The following is a 22,111-nucleotide window of genomic DNA, read 5'->3' as shown; positions in this document are numbered from 1 at the left end:
GTTTCTGGCTCTGAAAGCCCGATTTGAATGACAGCCCTTGACTCTCATGTCCTTTCCTGGCCTCTAGACATCTATGGAACCAGGAGGATCTCACAACCCCAGCCAGCTACAATTCCGCTGGTGGCTGAGTGCTCTGCCCGTGGGAACAGTGTGCTATGACTGGACTTCTGCTGTCCTGGGCCCTGCCCTGCTGTCACAGTGGGCACTGGGGGAGACCATCACTCCTATCAGGGACATGCCATGACTTCTCCATGGGGGCCTTGGTCACAGGCTCAGCAGCAGATGAACTTAAAACATGCTGGGCTATCTAGGGGTGAGGCGGAAATATAAATGGGCTACTATGGCCCGTCTGGGTAAGGTTATGTTTAGGTGTGATGGGCTGGTGGCCTGTGATCTGAAATTGAGGGTGGGGTGGGGTGGGCCAGGAAATCAGGAGCCACTGCCCAGGAGATGCCAGCTAAGGCCAAATCTGAAGGGTGAGCACAGTTAAGAGGCAAAGATGGAGAATGGATGGTGGAAAGGAGGGCAAAGTGGGGACAAAGTTCAGGCAGTGAGACATCCCTCTTCATAAGCGTCAGGATGCCTGAGCTGAAGGGAGGAACATGGTGGTGGTGGGTGGGGAGGGGGGCGTAGATGGGGTCTGTTTGGCTGTGACTGTGAAATCCTGGTGTCATTGTGAGGTTTCAGGCAAGGGGTTGACAGAGAAGTGTCCTCCTGGGTAAAAGGCAAAGACTAAATGGGCAGTCTGGCGCCCAGGGTCTGAGAGCCCCAGGCACGGTGGGTTAGCTCTGCCTCGCTGCCAGCATGGGCCTCGGGAGACTGGTTTTCCTCCCTGACGTCAGCCTAAAGGTCATGCAAATCCCAGATTTCCTCCTATGGGCCATTTAGAGCCCCTCATTTTTTTTTTCCTCTTTTACCCAGATCCCTTAGGGATCCTGTGTCATTGCCAGCCAGGACCACCGCTCAGGATAACAGGTCCTCTGAGGTCTTGAGTCACTGTGAGAAGCAATGCTTCCTTTCATTTGTCCTAAACTCACCTCACTCAAGTTTCATCCTAATATTTCAGGATTCAGTGAATGAGGAAATGAGCCCCCCGAGCCGCTGAGGTAGGAAGGGGATCTCAGGACAGCCGGCTCCAGAGCCCCCCTCCGTCTCACAGCCAACAAGTCACATTCCCACCAGGACCACAGACTGGCAGCCGGCCCTCCCTCCCAGCGCTGGTCCCCCTCCGCTCCCAAGAGCAGGTCATTCATGACCTGGAAGTGAACCCCAGCGTTCAACCAGCTGGCTTCTCTCTCTAGCAAGGAACTTTCTAGCAGAGATGTAACTCACAGGACCCCTAAATCACTAGCTTGTCCAGTGTCACTGGCTGGGCCTGCAGCCACTCCTTCCAGCCCATCCACCTTCCCAGGAAACCCGCACCTGGCCAGCACCTGGGCCACAGGTGTTCCTCAGCTGTGTTCCTTCATGCCATGCCCAGCCAATAGCTTAGATCACAAAGCCTTGAATCTAGGGCTGGGGATATGGCCTAGTGGCAAGAGTGCTTGCCTCGTATACATGAGGCCCTGGGTTCGATTCCCCAGCACCACATATACAGAAAATGGCCAGAAGTGGCGCTGTGGCTCAAGTGGCAGAGTGCTAGCCTTGAGCAAAAAGAAGCCAGGGACAGTGCTCAGGCCCTGAGTCCAAGCCCCAGGATTTGGCCAAAAAACCAAAGCCTTGAATCTTGCTAGCGTGCTCTGTCTCTAACCTAATGCCAGCCACCAGCAAAGGCCTGCCTATGCTACCTCAAGCCACACGCTGAGGGCGTCCATTCTCCACACAGCCTCCATCTCTTATCACCTCTCACCTGGATACCCACAATAAGTTCCTCTCCCCCTGCCTCTCCACTCTGCCCCTAACTGACTTTCTACCCACCCAAAAAGGAACAAAAAACAGAACCCAGAGCCAGTGGCATAACCCTCCTTCCTGAACTTTCCAGCTTCACAAGCAAGGGTCCCACAGGGAGCCACAGGGCAGCCCATCACCTCCCTGACTACTGCAGACTCTCCTTCATCTCACCAGGTCATTCTGACTGTCTTCCTTCTTGTCACCTACACAAAGCTCATTCCTGCCTCAGGGTCTTTGCACAAGCTGTTCCTGATGACCTCAATGCTCAGACTGCAAACTGTATCTTCAGATTTCATCCTCTTAGCTTACCTAATGGACACTTTTATCATGATTTCTTTCATGCCAGACTCTCACAGTCTGAGTCACTTGTTAATTCAGAGCCTGGTTGGCTCTGCTTGTCATTTTAAATGTCACCATCACATAGAGGCCTTCCTTGACTGCTGTCTAACGCACACAGCACTGCCTCCCATAGGGCCTATGGGAAACATTCCCTTGATCAATTGTGAGCCTTAAACACAGGCAACTTTTATTGATCAGTTGTATACCAATAGAGCTGGGGGATAGGGAGAATCCTAAATAAGAGTTATCGTAGAGCCAGCCAGCAGATATCTGTAATTCTAAGTACTTAGGAGGCCAAGATTATTGGGATTGAGGTTCAAGCTCAGCTCAGCCTTGGCAGAAAAAAATCATAAAAGTCCTTCTCAATGAAGAGCTGGATAGAGTGGTGCTTCCCTGTTTATCCTAGCTACCAGGAAGCCTAACATAGCTGGATTGTACTCAGGTAAGCACTTGCACAGGAAGTAAAAGTGTAACTGTATCTCAAAAACTATCAGCAGAAAATAGGGCTAGATTAGCATTTAGAGTACCTGCTCAGTAAGCATGAAGATGAGAAAGGCAAAAACAAAACAAAAAAATACTTTTAGGCTATGCCTGGGATTGTATACCTGTAATTCCAGCTGCAAAGGAGACAGAGGTAGGAAGATAAAGGTCTAAGGCCAACCTAGACAAAGTTAGTACTAGATTCTATCTGAAAAGCAAACCGAAAAAGCAAAAGAAACTAGGTACTTGTGGCTCATGCCTGTAATCCTAGCTACTCAGGAGGCTGAGATCTGGGCAGGAGAGTCTGTGAGACGCTTATCTCCAATTAACCAGCAAAAAGCCAGAAGAGATGTGGCTCAAGTGGTAGAGCTCTATCCTTGAGCACAAAGCTCAGGGACAGCACCTAGGCTCTGAGTTCAAGCCCTAGGACTGGCATGTTTGCGCGCGCCCACACACGCAAGCAAAAGGACCAGAGTATAGCTTAAGTGGTAGAGCACTGGCCTAGCAAATGTGAGGCCCTGAGTCCAAATTCAAATAGCTAAAAAAAAATTCCCCCTTACTTTATATTCTTCCTAACAATTGGCAATATTTTCTTATTTCTTTGTGTGTTATCTTGCCTGTATCACCCAATAGACTGGAAGCTCCAAGAGGGAAAGGCCTGTCCGTTAAGTTGGCCCTTGTGTCCCTGCAGCTCAGAGGCTGGCAGGTGGCAATAAATACGTGCCAAGTGAACAAACGAAGAGTCACCTGCCCCAGGGAGACTTCTGAGAGCAGCAGTCTTGAAATTCCACAGCTGCCATGTACAGACCACAGGATTATAATTGGTAAGATATTTCCTGTGGACATTGCTCTTCAGAGGCCCAATCAGGGAGGGTTTCTAGAAGGCAGGGGTCAGGTCTTGTCTATCATCACGTAACTACAAAAATAACAACTGGCACATATGCCTCTAACAGAAACCACTTGAGACCCTTCAAAGGCGCTTCACACGCATGAACTCACTGGCCTCTCGCAGATACTTGGCGAGGTCTTGATAGCCCTGTTTTACAGATGTGGAAGCGGGGCCTGGAGAGTCGGGGCCACAGTGTATACAAAGTTCAGGCTCAGCCAGACTCCTCAGTGTGGCTCTGAGCCTTTACCCAGGTCTGTATCCACCTGAACACCGGGCACCGTATTCAGCAGGAACCCGCAACAGCAGCTCAGAGCTGCTTCTGCCCTGGAAGAGCTGGGCCCCTGGGCAGTGACATTTCAGAGGCTTGAGAAGAGGGGCAGTGGGTGTGGTCAAAAGAGTGGTGGGTTGGGTTGAGAGCTGGATACCACTGGCTGGGTACCCAGCCAGTACTATTTACTAAGTACTAGTATGTTACTAGTACTATGGATGCCTAGTGCCAGGCACCATGTTGAGTGCTTTCTATGTAGCTTCTCACTCCCCATGACAGGATAAGGCCAGCATTGTCATTAGATAATGACATTTCACAGTTGAATAAGCTGAGGCTCAGAGAGATCAACTCACCCATGGTTACCCAGTCAGATTCTGGAATCCAGGCAATACATTACCCTGCTGCTTATTACCCCAGAACTTCCAAGACCAGCTGAGTGACTTGGAGAAAGCCCCCCAGCCTTCTCTGGGCTTTAGATTGTCTGTGAGGGTCAGGTTCCTATCAGATCCTATGTAGGCCTGCCTAGCTCTGACACCATGGGGCAGGGACGACAGCAGAAAGTGGCTGCTACTGGCTCTTGAAACCCCTTGCAGCAAGAGGAAGGAGTTCCCTCCATGCCTGCCAGTGGGATAGGCTTCAATTTGGCTAGAATGCCTGCAGACAACCAAAGTACAGGGCCCTAGCCCCCTGTGCTAGCTGAACAACCGAGGCCAGACAAGGACCAGGCCTTGTCATTCAGGGCGGGGAGATAGATCCAAGAGGTTTGAAAGAGTTAGAAAATGACTCATCATATCACAGGGAGAATTTTAAGGCTCTGAGGAATATCCAGCCCCACTAGAAAATGAACCCCAACTCGAGCTTCCTTTGAATAAGAAACTCTGGTTCATTCTCCATGTAGCTATTCCCTTTATTTTTCCCAACAGAATCTTTAACCATTTTTATTGTTATTATAAAGGTGATGTACAGAGAGGGTTACTGTTACATAAGTCAGATAGTGAGTACTTTTTTTTTTTTTGGATAATGTTCCACCTTCCCTTGCTCTCTCCCAATTTTCTCTCCCATCCCTATCCATAAGTTGCATAGTTCATTTTCAACATAGCATCTGCTGCATTTATTCACCTTTTGTGCCTCCATTTCTGTGCCCCTCTTATCCTCCCAAAGACACATAGATAAACAAGACAAAAGAGAATTAGCAAAAAAAGAAAAAAAACCTTCTTGCTTTTATTCCCTGGAGTTCATTGTGATAAATATTATTTTACACGATCAGAGGCACAAAGGCATTGTGCCTTTGTGTTCCTCTTCTAAGTGTATTCTCCTTTGGTCTCACTGTATGTGAATGCCTAGAGTCCTGTATAATTTATCATGTCCCCATGTATTGTTGGTCTAGCTTCCACATATGAGAGAAAACATGCACTATTTGTCTCTCTGGGCTTGGCTTACCTCACTTAGCATGATTTGTTCTAGGTCCATCTATTTCCCTGCCAATGACATAATATTATGCTTCCTAATGGCTGTGTAACATTCCATTGTGTATAAGTACTATATTTTTGGGACCCTTGCATGTATTGTAGGACATCTGGGCCTAACAGAACCCTTTAAAGTCTATTTTTCTACAGAATCATGATGCTATCACTCTAAGTGATCACCCACAGGTGAGACTGGCAGATGGAGAAGGATGGGATCAAGGCCAAATGCCCAATCTCCAGAGGATCTGCTGTGCCCCATAGACACTGGGAGATGGGACAGCGGGAAAATGCCCCAAGGTAGGAGTCGAGACTTAGGCATGACTTCATTCCTAGAAATGGTTGTGGGGTGGGTGGTGGCTTTACGGGCCAATGGGCTTTGGGGAAGCATCTTTGATTCTATTTCACCACAGGTGTCACTTGTCAGGAAGGACATGCTATCTAAGGGTCAGATGGATCCGGAATCATCTGCCTGGCTTGGCTAGAGCCCTTGGCCTCAGGACCATCAGGGGCCTATGGCACTGGCTGACTTCTGCATCTGGGCTGTTTTACATCCTCTGCCTGGCCTCAGTTTCCATCAGACACCACCTCCCTGTAGCCTTTGTAGTGGCTACAGGTCCATTTAGAGCATATGGTGAGAGGAACCTGGCCAGCTTGGCACATGTTTCTGTCCCTGTGGCAGGAGCTGTGTGGGTTGGAGCAATTGCTCTTTGCCATCTACCCTCAGTTTCTCAGTTGTACAAGGCAGGGGGTAGATGACATCAGTGAGTTTTTCATTGTGTGGATAGGGTTGGGGGGAGTCTCTTGAGATACTTGGAGAGAGTTTCCTATGGGATTCCCCTCAGGGCACCATGTGCTCCACCTCTCCCTACTCCCAGGCTCAGGCTGTTCTTTGCACAGATGCGAAGCATGTGTTGCATGCACTTCATAGAATACTGACTCCAAAGAAAGGCTGGTGATAGCCTGCCCTGCCTTGCCCTCCCTGCCTGAGAAGACTTGTGATGTCTGTTTGGTGCTCATAATCCCAACTCTGCTGCTGTGAGGAGGAGGCCCATGCTACCTTGGGTTCTCATGGGGCAGAACCTCCCTCTTACATTTCTGGTTCATTGCTAGCATTGCTGAATACCTTAAAGTCCCTTTGTCCTCTGCTAGCATATTGCTCTCTCTCTCTCTCTGTGTGTGTGTGTGTGTGTGTGTGTGTGTGTGTGTGTGTGAAGGAATCCCTGTTCCTTCTTCAGCTAAGTTGGGGAGTAGGTACTATGTGCTATGATTGATAGGACTGGGATCTGGATTCTTCTAGAGTTGAATAGATTTTCCAAAGTCAAACTCTCTCTCTTTCATTCATGGTTGGTGAAGAACAAACAAGGGGTGGGTGGGGATGGGAAATAAACTACTTGCATCTCAGAAAAAAAAAAAAGTCTATTGCTGTGTGACAGTGGCCCATGCCTATAATCCTAGCTACTCAGGAGGCTGAGATCTGAAGACTGTAGTTTGAGGACAGCCTGGGCAGAAAGTCTATGAGATTCTTATCACCATCAACTACGAAAAAGCTAAAATTGGAGCTGTGGCACAAGTGGTAGGGTCCCAGCCTTGAGCACAAAAGCTGAGGGACAGTGCTCGAACCTTGAATTAAAACCCCAGGACCAGCACACAATGAATAAACAAACAAATAAAAATAAGGTCTATGGAACACTAGACACACCCAACCTCCACTAACAAGAAGGGAACTTGGTTATCCAGAACAACATACTATTAGGAGATAAAGTGTGGGGGTGTGGGAGGAGAATTGGAGAATCAAGGCTTCAAAATAGTAGCAGCATAGAGATTTTCAAAAGCTTCCTCTGACCTTACAGTGTTTTGCCTAGAGTGTTTACTTCTTCCTTATCTCCTAAAGTAAATCAGAACCACTCATCTCCATCCATGTCTCTAAGAGCCAGTCAGCAGAGATGACAGCCACGTGCTGTGCTTACATATTTAGACTTAGAACGAGTTGCAGAGGAAGCCCTGTCACAACCAACAGTGGCCAGGACCCATCAGTAAAGGCCCACAATGTCCACAAGGTCCACAAGTCCACAATGTCCAGAGCAGCAAGCACCCAATTAGAAGACAAATTCTTCATGAAGGGGAGCCTGGAAGCAGGGCCTGGAGACAGACCCCTCCAATCCAACATTTGGGCTAATCTGGGGTGCCCATGGCCAATCCAATGCTTTCATTTTGGACCCTGCCCTGCTGGCCCTGCTGCTCTGTCAGTCTCTGCCAGGCCACCCAGTGACAGGTCACATAACTATGTAGGGAGATGGTATCCACTTATACACCCACCGCTTGCTGGACAGTCTCCTATGGCTTCTTGCCAGCTCAGCTCATCACATTTCCTCCCCCAATTAGGGTTTAAAGTGGTGGACAGGTGCTGCTGGAGCCCCTGCCTAATCTCAGCCCCCGTTCTAGGCTCTAGAGGGCTCCCCAGAGTGTCTGCATCCATCTGAGGTGTTCTGGCTCTTCAGGCTCCTGACTTCAGTCCCCAGCCCACTGGTAACATTCCTGCAACCCTTGCCTGGCATACCTGCAGCCCACAGACAGGTGGCAGGGACTGGAGGGCTGGGAGGAAAACCAGGCTGAAATCCAGTGTGTGAAGAGAGCTGGAAAGTATGAGCAGGCTGACTTCTCTGTGTAACACCTTTGCAATCACAATGAAAAACTTAAAAGAAAAAAGGAAAGAAAAGAAAGAACGAGCAGGCTCTGCTGCCACTCACCAACTGGAGGCTTGACCCCTGGCCATCTCCCCTCCCTTCCTGCCCTGCTCCCACCCTAGCTCTTCCCCCTCCCCCTTCTTGCTTCCCAAGGCACCAGAGGCCTCTGCTCCAAGAAGCTCAGCCAGCTGGGCTTGTGGGGAGGGGGGGTGAGGGTCCCTTTTGAACACAGATTTGATGCTTAGTAACAAATGCTAGCGGTACAAGCTGCTGGTTCACATGTATGGCTCTGGCTACATTTTTGCTTGTAGCCATCTTCGTGGTGGCTCGAATCCTGGAGGGTCTGGATAGGGGTATCCCAGGACCCTAGCTGACACTGAGCACCCACAAGTCTACACCAGAACCCTTGGTCTCTGGCACAGTGACCACATTCCTTGTGTATCCCTTTCCCTGCCCTGGATGCTCTTCTCTGACTCCTGAGGACAGTGCAAAGCCCAGGGCCAGTGCTTGAGAGCTGCCCACAATCACACTGCTCTGGTTTGCCTGCACACAGACTACTTGCATGCAAATTCTGGCTCCTCTGAGGCCTGGGCCATGTTATATTACCTCTTTAAAGCTCAGTCTTCTCAAGTATAAAGTAGATTGAACCACATTTCCTGCCACTTAAAGTACTGATAAGAATTCACTGAGAGAAGTGATGAGATGCTTCCCACTGTGCCTTGTCTACAAGCAGTGTGTAATACAGGCTGCCATTAGTGTCATAACTTAATGTCCTTCTGCTTTATCTGACACCTTGCTCTGATGTCATAGAATAGCAGTTACCAGTGGGTGTTCAGAGCTGGTTTCTGGTCCAAACCCATTACTTCCCAGCCCTGTACCCTCAAGTACAGAACTGAGCCTCACGATCTTCTTTGGGAAAATGGGATGTGTGAATCTTAATCTCTGTGAGATGATGGGCGTATGCAGAAAGTAGGCGTAAGGTGCAGGAGGATGGGGATGGGGGGGCAATGATGCTGGCTGCCAGCAGAGACTACCCCAGCTTCCCTGACAGCTTCACAGGACAGGAGCCACCAGGGTGAGAGGCCAGCTGGGGTGGCTCAGGAGGAGGCCTGGGGGCCTCTCCTTCTAGTCATTTATGACTGCAGGAGGGCAGTCCCCCCCACTGCCTTCCTTTTTCCTTGACCCTCTTCTCTAAAGTGGCATCACCATGAGAACCCACTCTGAGGACAGGCCAAGCCAAGGTGGCCCCCACTGAGTCAGGGTAGGGAGTTCCTAGCCTCAGCAGCTTGGAAAGATTCCACACCCCATGCCCCCCAGGCTATGAGCACGTCTGTTTCTTGAGAATGGACCCTGGCCCACAGCCAAGGTGCAAGCCCTGTTCAGTGAGTGAGAGACTCAAATGGATGCGGCCACGAGTACTCCACCAGGAGCAGAGCCTCTGGGCCCTGAGCCTCTCCTGGAGCAGGTCTCCAACTTCCATGCCTCCAGCTGGCTCTCCAGTAAGATGCACCCTGTCTTTCTTTACTCAGAGCTGTGATGCTGGCAGCCAGTCAGACAATGGCTAAAGGAGGCCCTTTCTTCTCTGAGGCTACCAGATCAGAGTTGACCTTCAAACCTCCCCGGGACCAGCCCTTCCAGGGCCCCCAGCACTTCCACAGGGGCTTCCTGTATCCCCCAACCCCCTACTTCAGCTTGTCCAAAATAGAGCTCTGCATCCTTCCTCTCCAAACTTCGTCCTTTCTGTTCGCATCGCCCCCAGGGCAAGGCACTGCCATTCAAGTCCTGGCCTCAAGTCTGGGGCTCTGGCTCTAAGCTGTGGACCTCGGATGATCCATGATTGTCTCCAAGTCTCTGTTTCTTTGTCTCTGCAAAGAAGACAGCTCTAGCTGATGCTGGAGGGTGTTGGGGTGGAATGCAAGCAATACTGTTTTTAATGCAGTAGGTACCAGGTCATCTTTGAATTAAACCGATGTCACCATCGTAATTGGTTACCTAACAAGCGATCAGCATTTGCCAAGTTTCCCTCGTCACTCTTCTATCCCCCTCACATGCTCTTCTCTTGGCAGGACCTCATAGCCTTGTCTTGGCGGCTCTCCCTCCTCTCATCCATCCTTTACGCTGCAGCCACACACAGCTGGATCATGTCACATCCCTTCTGAGAGACAGATCGTCCCTGAAGTCCACTGCCCACCAAATGGGGCTGGCCAGCTTCCTCGGTGCCCTCTTTTTCCCAACCCCCTACTTCCCCCTCCCCAGTCTCATTTCTGGCTTCATCTTCCATGGGACTTGTTTTAACCATTCTACATCATTTCTCAATTCCTGAAGTGGAATGGCAGGCTGGGGGAGGGGAAGCCATGATTCTTAGGATTCTATTCTTTAGGACATGTGAAAAAGTCCTTATCCACAATTTTACTTCCTGATTTTTTTTGAGGGGATGGGGGGATGGTGGGCAAGGCAGCACTGGGAATTGAACCCAGGATTTTGAATATGCTTGGCAAATGCTCTACCACCAAAGTCACATTTCCAGCTTTCATTTATTGAAATCTTCCTTGCTTTTTAGGGTCTGCTTCAGATGCTATTCTTTTATAAGGCCTTTCCCAATTCTTCCTATAAGAGTAACCATGGCTGTTATGTCTTTTGTTTTCTTGGTGACAGTACTGGGATTTGAACTCAGAGCTTCACACTTGTTAGGCAAGCTGCTCTGTGACCTGAACCACATGTGGATTTTCCTGGCTATTTTTAAGATAAGGTCTTACTTCCTTACCGAATGTATCTTTTTAGGCTTCCTGCCATTGCTGGGGGGTGGCAAGCAAGCATCATATCATCCAGTTTCTGGATGCTCAAAATGAAGTCTCATGGTCTGAACTATGACCCTCCTACATCATGGCATTCCGTGTGCCTTAGTATGTACCACTGTACCCAGCTATGAGATGAAAAGGAGTCTTTCCAACTTTTATGCTTGAGCTGGTCTCAAATTGTGATTCTTCCAATCTTAGCCCCACATGTAGTTGAAATTGCAGGTGTGAGCCACTGGTGACTGGCTTATCCTTGCATTTCCTGAATGAGGCATCTCTGCCAGGTTATCATTCTCAAGCCCTATTTAGCACTGGAGGGCCATATCCGAGCACCTTGTTCCTACAGCACTGGAGTAGTTCTTTTTTTTTTTTTTTTGCCAGTCCTGGGGCTTGGACTCAGGGCCTGAGCACTGTCCCTGGCTTCTTTTTGCTCAAGGCTAGCACTCTGCCACTTGAGCCACAGCGCCACTTCTGGCTGCTTTCTGTGTATGTGGTGCTGGGGAATTGAACCCAGGGCCTCATGTATACGAGGCAAGCACTCTTGCCACTAGGCCATATCCCCAGCCCCCACACTGGAGTAGTTCTGTACCTATGTGTGGGCCAAGGCTGCATGTGGACGTAGCTCAGAGGCTGCCAAGAATCTAGCCCCTGTCCTTTCTTGAGGGCTGGTGTGATGAGTTGGAAACAAGTGTTTATTTAGCTACTTTGGCTCTGTGTGTGTGTGTGTGTGTGTGTGTGTGTGTGTGTGTGTGTGTGTGTGTGTGTGTGTACACTGGTACTGGGGCTGAACTAAGCCTTGAATTCTCACTTGGCTTTTTCTGTTCAAGGCTGGCACTCTACCATTTGAGCCATACTTCTACTTCCAGGTTTTGCTGATTCATTGGAGATAAAAGTCTCATTAACTTTTTATTTATTTAACTGCCTGGGCTGGCTTGGAATCTTGATCCTCAGATCTCGGTCTCCTCAGTAACGAGGACTACAGGTGTCAGCCACCAGTGCCGGGCACCATGCACTTCTTTATATGTGTATAACTTATGTCTGTATAGCCTGAACCATGTACTATGCTGTTTTATGTCTTTAACTCTGTGTAAATAAACTGTATTGTAAATGGCTTCTTGTCATTTGCTTTTTCCTCCTTCCACAGGTTGTGATTCTTCTTGCATGGAACAGCTTGGTCCTAGTCTAGTTGACTTGCATTCCCTATGGACAGGATTTCTTTTGTGTAATGCAATTCAGTGCTGTGTGGTTTATCTGTCTGCTCTCTTCCCAGCAGAAGCAGAAGGAGGGCTGTGCAGCCCTAGGCATCCTTGCCCTCTCCTGGCCTCTCCTGGCTCTCCCGCTGTGCCTAAGAGGGCTACTGCTTACAAGGGTAAATCTTAGCCTCACCAGAGAGACTGCCAAATGGTTCTCCACCACCTGTTTCTATAAGGGAGGATTGAGGGTCCAGAGAGAGGAGAGAAACCTAAGCAGTGTCTTTCAGGAGAGGGGGCTGGGACTGATTTCCAGTCCAGAGCTTTCCTAGCCTTTCTGGAACCTTCCATTTCCTAGTTTCCCTATAAGTCTCTGTGACCACCCAGGTGTTATCAGAGCTGATCTAGGAGAAACACATTGTCAGTCTTGTCCAGGAGGGCTGGGAATCTGGAAGTGCTTTGGAGAGGAAATGGGGAAGAAATTAGCTTCAGAGGATTCCCTCCCCCTGGGAGACCTTAAAATTCAGGCTGAGGGTCTGGAGAGGAGGTGCTTCTAGGGGCAGATGGCAGAGTACTTGCAGCTGGGCAGCTCCCGATGTCCCAGCAAATGTGGGTTGCTGTGGCAACAGAGCTGGCAGTACAGCATGGGGGGCTTCCATGAGTACGGGGATGTTCCAAAGTAACAGTGAATCTCCTTTCTAGGACTAGGAAGGGCAAGGGAGCACCCTCTTCAGAGCAGCTGTCTGGGCTTCAGGGATGACTGGTTGATTACTAAAGCATGATACCACCCCACCACCATCCTACTTCCTGTGGCCAGGGCTGCCTTCACCCAAAGCCCTGCCACCCTCTCCCCCACTGTGATCAGGGGACCACTGGTGTCCCCAGGGAGCCAGCTTAGACTGCAGAAAGACAAGTGACCTTTAGCCAAAGGATAAGGCAAAGCACCCAAGAGCTGGGTTAACTTTAAAATCCTATTCTGGCTTCCGTGCTGAGAAGGGATAGGAGGGAGAAGGGCGGGTGGGTGGGGTTCTTGTGAGAGAAGGTGATGGTGTGGAGAGAGATGGAATTAAGAGAAGGACCCATGGGACAAATAACTGATGGAACATCTGAACATCAGTTCAGAACAAAGTGATATCCAGGACCCAATTTAGGTGTTAGCAGACAGGGGGAATGTTGGAAAGGGCAAGTATGGGGGACAGAACTTGGCTCAGTGTACACTATGAGACCTGTACAACAGGCAGGTGAGATGCCCACCTGGCTGCCCAGCATGTTCTATAGGCAGGAAGGCTCCCCCTGACTTGACCCCACCAAGGCTGTACCACAGCCATCTACTGCAGATGGCTGGCGGGGGGTGAGGGGTGTGCCGCATCTGGGTTTATTTGTATTTCTCAGCTCACTTGAGCTGAGTTGCCTATCCTGGTATGTGCTTCTGCCTGGATAATCCAGGTGTTCCATCAGCACCACACCAAATAGCAGAGCCAAGGGACGAGGCTTAAGACAGAGGCCAGGGTTAATAATGTAGCAGGTTTGGGAGGGTGAAGAATTCAACAGGTAGAAAGGAAGAACCTAGATGTGAGAGCAGCAAGAAAAGAGAGGACAGAGAGAGAGCCTGGCTCTTTGGAGTCCACAACTCTTTCCACCTTCTTCTCTATTTTGTATCACTGCTCTGAGCTCCAAGCTCCTTAAACTGCTCATCATCCTCAAGCACGCCTGCCTGGTTCTCACTCCTCAAAGCTTTGGTCCTTGATGTGTCCAACAGGTGACCCATAGCCTAGTTTCATTGAAAGACAGAAGGTCGGAGATGAGGTTAGGGAGAGGAAGTGGTCCTGTCAGTGGAGTTGGAGCAGAGGAGAAGTGACAAGGTCAAGCAAGTGCAATGGGCAAGGGTAAAGGAGACATCACCAGTGCTGCTGTGGGATGGAGCCCAGATGCCAGGAAGTCAGATAGGTCCTGCTAAGGACTGCACAGTCAGGAGCAGAAGAGGAGCCATTGAGAGGGGACCAGGGTGAGGAGGGGTGAGGCTGACATTGCAGGTGAAGGTGCACTCTTGGAGCTCTAGCAGAGCAGAGGAGAATCTGCACATCAGTGAAAATAGCACTTCAGACTTTGCTTTCAAAACCCCCCACTAAGGACTCAGACATAACCCATCAAACCTGCATGTAAAGTTGGGTTTCTGAGCTGCCTGAAAACAGTATTTCCTTAATTTAAATGTTCTTTCTGAAGTAAACATCAGCTCTGCTATCCTCTTTGTTGATGGTACCAAGGGATCCTTTGGCCTGAAGTCTCCCTTTTCTGGGTTAGCCTAATCGGAACTGAGGACCACAAAGAAAGAGTGTGTGGCTGTGGGCCTGCTCAGCCGTGGCACAAGAGAGATGACAGGAACCCAGTGGAGACGAAAGCCTTGGCAACAGGCTCTGCCCTTGTAAATGTCATGAGGCTATTGGGGGCAAAATCCAGTGCCAGGAAAAACAGGGCAAGGATGGCCAAAGGAAAGGGTTTGGGATGCTTGGGCGGCAGCTCCCACAACCTATGGAAGAAAACCAAGCTGGAGAGGCTGTAACAAAACAGAACACAAATAGGAGCTCATGAGAAGACAGAGTCTAGCTTAAGCGTGACAGATTTTGTTGCTGGAAGGGGATGCTTTCCTTTCCCAGGAATGCATCCTCCACATCAGTGCTATTATTGTCCTAGAATACAGATTGGATTGGGGCACATCTCTGCTTCCCAGACCTGCCCTGATGTCACTGTGTTCTGTGAGGAGAACACAGCCAGGACACAGGCAGTGTTGCCCACAGATCCTGCACCCATGGCAGACATCACTAAGTGATGACCACATTTTCTGCCAAACCTGGATACAGCCTCAGAAGCTGACACAGAAAGTCATTACCAATCATTCACCCTCAGTAGGAACACCATTTAAACAGAGAGAGCCTGGCTCTTTGGGGCCTTGACATCTCTTTTCACCCTGTTCCCTGATCATCTATTTCGTATCACCACTCTGAGCTCCAAGTTCCTTAAACTGCTCAAACACACTTGCCTGGTTCTTACTCTCCTCAAAGCTTTTGGCCTTGGAAGGCCTATCTTCCAGTGTTGACTGCTGAATGTGCCCAGTATCTGTTCTTCCATCTCTTATGGTACTAAAGTGCTTTCCAGGCATTTGGCCATCTAGCAAAAAAAAAAAAAAAAGTCTATCTGTTTTCCCATGGACTTGGATAAGCATGTAGCTAGATTTTGGCCAATGGGATGTGGGCAGAAGCAAAGTGTGCCTTCTTTCTCAAGTTCAACCTCCCCTAGTCCCTTCCACTTTCACAACCTGCAGCTGTCAGGAGTTCAAGTAGAAGAAGATGGCAGAGCCATCTCCCAGCCCTGGGCCATGCTCCATTAGCCTGCTTAGTAAGAGAGAGATCCATTTGTACGTAAGTCTCTGTGTTTAGGGACTGCTTCCTGGCTCCCTAGGCTGACCTCCACGTTTCCCCTTCACTGAAGCTTTTGTAGAGCCCCCAGGTCCTCAGGGCTCCCAAGGACATTACAGACACCTCTTGACAGCATTTCTAAACTAGAGAGGGGCCACAGCATCTCCCATTAGCCTGCTAAAACAATGCCCTCCCTTCTACCCATCCTTCACCCAGATACCAGTGAGAGCCAATGCCCAGAGCATTCCATCATTCCTTGCCCCTTGCATTAGGCAGCTCAAGCCCTTCAGCCTGGTGGTCAATGTCTGGCCTCTTAGAGCTTGAGCCCAGCCAGTGAGGCTGGCTCTGGTTCTCTCCCAGTGCTGACAGCCCCAGCCTGACCACGGACTGGGACCATCCCCACCCAGCTCCAGCAAGGCCAGCCTGAAGGAGCTACTTCCTTTTCAGCTGGAACCTATATTGTCCTGCTCATCATTTGTTAGTAAGAACAGGGTCAGAGAATTGGCGAATTTCCCTGAGTTTTGTATTTACCCTCAAGTGGCCTAGGAAGTCCCACGGTGTATGTATTTATATATATCTGTTCCCCATCAGGCTTTACAAAAGGCCCACACCTATTCCTCTGGCCCCTCACTGAGGCTGGACCTTTGGCATCCCGTCCCAGACCTACAAGCCCATCCCTTCCCTGGTGAACAGTGTGGGCAGCCAGGCAGCAGGCTGTAGCCAGTGCTCAACCAGGATGGGGCTATTTTGGGACAGGGAGGATCCCGGGAGGATGCTGGTGAGGTCAGTGTAGGAACCAAAGGAGGCAGGTTTTCTGCCTCTGAATATGTGTCCCCAGCCCTCTGGATGGCACCCAGGGGCTCAGGACTGCCACAAGGAAGAGCACACCCACCACAGGACTCCATTCTCAGCTTCGCTTGGCCATAGAGGAAAAGGGACAGGCGTGGGTTTGAGGCCATGGGCTCTAATTCTACAGTGGGCAGGAAATGTGTGTCTAATTGCTGTATCCCAATGGAGGTGATCCCAGCACCAGGCACAACTTTAGGGATAGGGGAGCAAAGCATATGAAGCCAATTGGATGGCAGATAGAGGCTTTTAGAAAGAATCCAAGCACCAGGAATGATTAGTGAATTCACATTTCTTGAGCAACTACTATATATCAGGACAACAGGGTTGGCACGACAATAGTGAATGCCACTTAGCATTTGTATGCAGCACCACATGATAGCATGAGTCCTGCAAGTCAGGAACCAGAGTGGTTGTGAACGCTGACTCTGGGTAATCTGGCATGTACCATGCATTGTGCTCTGACAGGGGTGTTTTACAGACACATATGAGGACTTCAAGCCTTTGAAATGCCAGAACTTCCCTGCCTGTTTCCAGTGTTTTCAGGGAGGCTGGCTACAGACAAGGAGCACACAGCAGTTGCTCATGGGTGGCCAATGGCAGAAACTGCTCTTACGTAGAGTGGGTCCATTTTGGTGCTACAGAAGCTTCTTTGCTACAGGGTGAGATGCTTCAGATTGGCCAGAGGGAGTCAGGTCCAGGCAGCACTGGGTGGCAGTCTACCCTAGGAGATACATTTTGCTCTGAGGTCACATGGTGTGGGAAGCCTTCCTTGTGGCCTTTCTAATCCATGGCCCAGCTTTCCAAATAGCCAGGGGCATCTGTTGGATTCTGCCTCCACCTGGGGTCTTTCTGTGGCTCTGGTCTATCTGTTGGGTCAAATTGCCAGCTGGGAAATTCTCAGTTTCCACAGTCTCTATCCTTGCTCTCTCTCCTGCTGTGCTGGCTCAGCTCAGTCCCACTGCCATCTCCTCCCCACAGAGGGGCCTGCTCCAAGGCCCTCCTTCTCTCCCAACATGTTGAGCTCTACCACTCTCTGCCTTTCTTATCATCCAAGAGCCCTGAGTCCTATGCGGCCTCTCTTCAAATAATCCTTCCTTCCTGTCTTGTCCCTCTCTAACTCCACCTCTCATGAGCACCTGAGCCAGACATTCTGAAGCACAAACTGAGCCCAGTGGGTACCTGGTTGGTAGGGAGCCAGGACATCCACAGGCCACAAGCCAGCTGTGGTTCCCGCACCTTCCCCCCAACTCTAGTCAGACAGGGGAAGGAGGGCAAGCCTGTGGCTGGCTCTGAACATGCAGTCACACTGTCCTGAACACTAGGAGGTGGGGTCAGAGGAAAGTAACTTTCACATACCAGAGTCAATTGAGGGAATACTAGTAATATCACACAATACAGGTGAGGCACAGTACCAATAACCCGTCACCTGGGGGTCATAACCCTGAGTCTCAACAATGTATTGACCAGGTGGCTATTATCCTTGTTTTCCAGACAAGGCACAGGGAGGTCAAGAAACTTTCTGATGGCCACACAGTTCATAAATGCCAAATCTATATCTTCATGGCTCCAAATCTCCTGTCCTGAACCAACGTTCTATTCTTGGCAATTGCCAAGAGTTACGAGGACACCAGACACAATGATTTGAAACCGGGGCAGTTCCTGGAACCCAGATGTATAGAAACATGCTGTCACCTTACTCTGGTATCTACTTCGTCTCATTAATCTTGGCATCTCATTAATCTGACAGAAAATTTTCCCAGACATCAGGATCCAATCTCCCAGGCCCACAGAGAAGGAGGGAGCTTCCCAGGGCTTCTGGACACCCGTTTAATTAACCTAGATGACCCACTTCTGACAGGGCCAGCTGAATCTCTTCATGGCTGCATGTCACCAGGGCCAGGGTGCCTGAACAGCACCTCCCACCCCAGTCAGCTCACACCCCGCCAATGAAGTCCTCCATTTCCCATATGCTTAACATCTGTCAGCCCCTCTTCCCTGGCTTGGGGAACCTTTGTGAAGTTTCCGGGACCCTCAGCAGCTGTGGACTGAGGAAGACCAGCTAAACAGCCTAGTGAATACCATTCCAAGACCATCCACCCCCAGTGGGTGTCAAGAGACCATATCCTAGGTCTCCCATATTCTGGAACCCTGAGAAGGGCAAAAGTCTTTGCAATTAGATAAGAATAATACCTGTCTCCTCAATTCTTTGTTAGTGCTTCATTCCCTACTTCCCCCTCTAAGAGAAAGCCCCTGATGAGTCTTTTTTCTCAAGGGCCTGGTTACTCAAGGGAGCAGTGCAGTGAGCAAGCAAACAAGCAAGCCTGTCATTTGCACAGGTTTTCACAAGCATGGTCAGGAACCAGAAAGTCCTGAGCCATCAGTATCAATGTTGTTAGCTGTAGACTTGAACCTAGAACAGAGCAGACACTCTGCACACAGCCTTCAATGCATGAAAAGCCACAGTTGTGGAGCAGGCCATGAGACAGCAGGCACTGCGGACAGGCCCACTGAGGGATCTGCCCATATATACCTAATAAATGGCAAAAGCAGAATTTGGATTTTTGGTGTTTTTTGCCAGTCCTGGGGCTTGAACTCAGGGCCTGAGCACTATCCCTGGCTTCTTTTTGCTCAAGGCTAGCACTCTACCACTTGAGCCACAGCACCACTTCTGGATTTTTCTATATATGTGGTGCTGAGGAATCGAACCTAGGGCTTCATGTATACGAGGCGAGCACTTTACCACTAGGCCATATTCCCAGCCCCAAAGCAGAATTTGAATCCACATCAGACCAGGTACATTACTTACAGCACATCACCTGGCAACCATCAATAGTGACTTGATCCCTTGTGTGAGGGCATGTGTATGTATGTGTGCAGGTAGCCCAGACACCACACAACGAACCGGTATTACCCTAAGGCATCTCCTTAACTAGGGTGTATAAAGTTTTAGTAGCATTCATTCATCTAGATAACATTTTTTCACATGTGCCATGGGCTGGGGCTGTGTGTTTGTGCAATAGTGAGCACAGTGAGTTGGGCACCCACTCTTGTGAGGCATAACACACTGTAATTTCCAAATCATGGTCATATCCATCAAATTATCTGAGTTCACTATTACCTAATTTAAAGTGTTTGTCAATGAATGGATGGATGAACACAAACTTGAATATATTTATGATGGCTGGGTAGCTGGATAAGATGGGGATGGATGGATAAATGAATGGATGGACGATTGATGACCAGATGCATGGAGACAGGGGGGCCCATCAGTGAGTATTGGAAAGTAGCCAGTACGGATACAGTTATTCCCATCTTTCAAGTGAGAATTAGTTCCCCTTCAGGGCACAGACACCACAGAGAAGGGCATCTGGTTGCAGTACCTGTCCTAGAAATGCCAACCTCATCCATCCGTGGCCTTCTTACCTGGCGGGCAGTTACATCCTGGAGACATCTTTGGGGCTTCCCGGCGCCTGCGGGAGTGGAGCTTCCATTTCTACACAAAGAGACAGATAAGAGGAGTCACAATGTGGGAGCTCATAAACACTGAGAAACACTTGAAAGTATGTTTGGGCTGGTGGAGAAGGAGGGGAGAGGGGAGGGGGGCCACGTGAGGGGGTTGGGCAGAGGGACAGCTCCTGGATCAAAGACTGGCAGTTAATTGCCCTCCATTGGCCACCGGGCATCTGGGTAATAAGAAGCAGAGCAGGCCTATCGTAGCAATTTCAGTGTGTGATGTCTTCGAGGAGCTCTTAAAGAAAACACAGCGCCCCATAAACCAGTGGCCACCTTCCTGCCTGCCACACTCAGGCACACAACCACACACTTTGCTCATCAATCTGTTCATTGTTTTCCTTCTTGGTTGAGGGACCCTGGAGCAAGGATGGAGCCTTCTGTTCTAGTATGCTTCAGCTGCTTGGGTAGATGGATGGGGATGAGGGTAGGAAGGCTGGGAATGTATCAGCATCTTCTTCCACAACTTTATACCACTGAGCCAACCTGGAAGATCTCAAGGAGGTAGGAGACCCCATTCTCCAGCAGCTGCCATATGCTTGGTGGCTGGGGATAGCTTCATGCAGTGTGGCCATGCAGATGAGTTTGCACACATCTGTGTGCCTGCGGACTTTCATGGTACCCCTTGCTACAAAGTGACAGGGGCACCTCTGGAGCCAGATCCCCCCAGGTTCACAGGCAGTGCCCGGACCCTGGCTGCTCATGGTCATGACCTCCCTGGTGGTGAAGGCCAGGAAGGTGATACATATGAAGGATGTGATTGACACTATGAAGGCCCTAGAGAATATCAGCTGCTGTTGGACTGTGGTGAGGACTCCACAGAACTCAGGGGACATGGCCACCCGACCAAGGTCACCGGGAAGTAAAGGATGAACCTGGATGGATCCCACATTCTCTGACTTAAGTGAAGCAGTTAGAGGTTGGTAGTCCCAGTTGATCTGTAGTATATTTCATTTAATTTCCAGAGATTTTTTAAAAGTTATTGTTGAGTAGGTTGCCAGGTTTTAGAAGCTAATCTAGAGATATCACAACAGTCAGTTCCCAGTCCTCCTGCCGGCTCCATTTCCTCCTTCAGAGCCAGTGCATGCTTGTCTTCAAGGTCCCTGGTAAGTATTTTAGGCCCTGCTGTGTGCCCCACAGCCTTTGCCACAACTACACAACTGTTCTGTGGTAGGCAAAGGCATCCACAGATGATTCAGAGACAAATCAGTGTGGCCATGGTCCCATAAAAGGGGGGTTGCAAAACAGGCTCCAAAGGGCTGAGCTGCGGTTTGCCCACCCCGATGCAATCACTGGTAAACATGCCAGTCCTCCCATCAGGAGGAAGAAAATAGCTTCTCTCTGAGGGTGGTGCTTTTCCTAGACAAACTCCTGGATGCCAGCCTTCCCTGTGGCTCCTCCCCTTCTCTCCTTCCCCTCTTCTCTCCTCTCCTCCCTTCATCTCCTTTCTTCTCCTCTCCCCTTCCCTCTCTTCCCCCTCTTCTTCTCTCTTTCTTCTTTCCTCTCTCCTCTCCTCATATATCTTCCCCTTCTCTTCTATCCTCTCATCTCTCCTCCCCTTTTCTTCTCTCTCCTCCTCCCTTCTCATTTCCCCTCCTCTTCTCTTCTCTCCTCTACCCTCCTTCCCTTTCCCTTTCCCTTCCTTCCTCTCCCTCTTCGCCTTTTCCTTCCTTTCCCCTCCCCTGCCACTCCATAGAGGGCTCTCTTCCAGTGACCAGGGTCCTCTATGTTGTTAATTCTGGCTGCCAGTCCTTGTCCTCCTTGGCCTGCAGCATCCTTTGTGGGCTTCTCTTCCTCCTCCTCCTCAAGTATTGCACACTTGGCTCCAGGGACACTGCACTCTCTTCCTTTCCCTCCCACGGCCCTGGCTGCTCCCTCTGGTGTCTTTCGCTGCTTCTTTGGATGCTAAAATTTGTGAGTCACAGGCCTCTGCTCTCCCCTCTAGACCCAGCTGGGGCCCATGTGGTGACTTCACCTGGTCCTGTGGCTTCTAAGCCATCTCCACCTTTGCACCTCCAGCTTGGCATTCACTGCATAGCTTTAGTTCAGCCAGCCAGTTGTGTGCCCATCTGAGCTTTTGTCTCATGACCCTGACTTCCCTTCACCAACTCCTCCATCCCAGGTGACACAACTGTACCTTCCAGCTATTCAAAGCCTGAACTGCTGGAATCTGTGGTTCATGCCTGTCATCTTAGCTACTCAGGAGGCTGAGATCTGAGGATAGGGGTTCCAAGCTAGCCTGGGCAGAAAAGTCCAAAGAGACTCTGTAATTAACTTTCTCTCTCTCTCTCTCTCTCTCTCTCTCTCTCTCTCTCTCTCTCTCTCTCTCACACACACA

At 49.8% G+C, this 22,111-nt stretch overlaps 1 protein-coding gene across 10 annotated transcripts in view; it reads right to left on the bottom strand.

Annotated features, from left to right (window-relative positions):
* The window catches only part of Col13a1 (collagen type XIII alpha 1 chain), a 137,888-nt gene that overhangs the window by 105,356 nt on the left and 10,421 nt on the right, over nucleotides 1-22,111 (bottom strand). For all 10 annotated transcript variants that reach the window (XM_048338929.1, XM_048338921.1, XM_048338927.1 and 7 more), the window contains exon 2: nucleotides 19,687-19,756. In XM_048338929.1, coding sequence (XP_048194886.1) covers nucleotides 19,687-19,756 — 70 coding nt within the window. The remainder of the gene's footprint in view (nucleotides 1-19,686; nucleotides 19,757-22,111) is intronic.

This window comes from Perognathus longimembris, chromosome 2 (genome assembly GCF_023159225.1).
Source record: "Perognathus longimembris pacificus isolate PPM17 chromosome 2, ASM2315922v1, whole genome shotgun sequence".
Taxonomy (NCBI): domain Eukaryota; kingdom Metazoa; phylum Chordata; class Mammalia; order Rodentia; family Heteromyidae; genus Perognathus; species Perognathus longimembris.
This window is presented reverse-complemented; position numbering and strand designations above follow the sequence as displayed.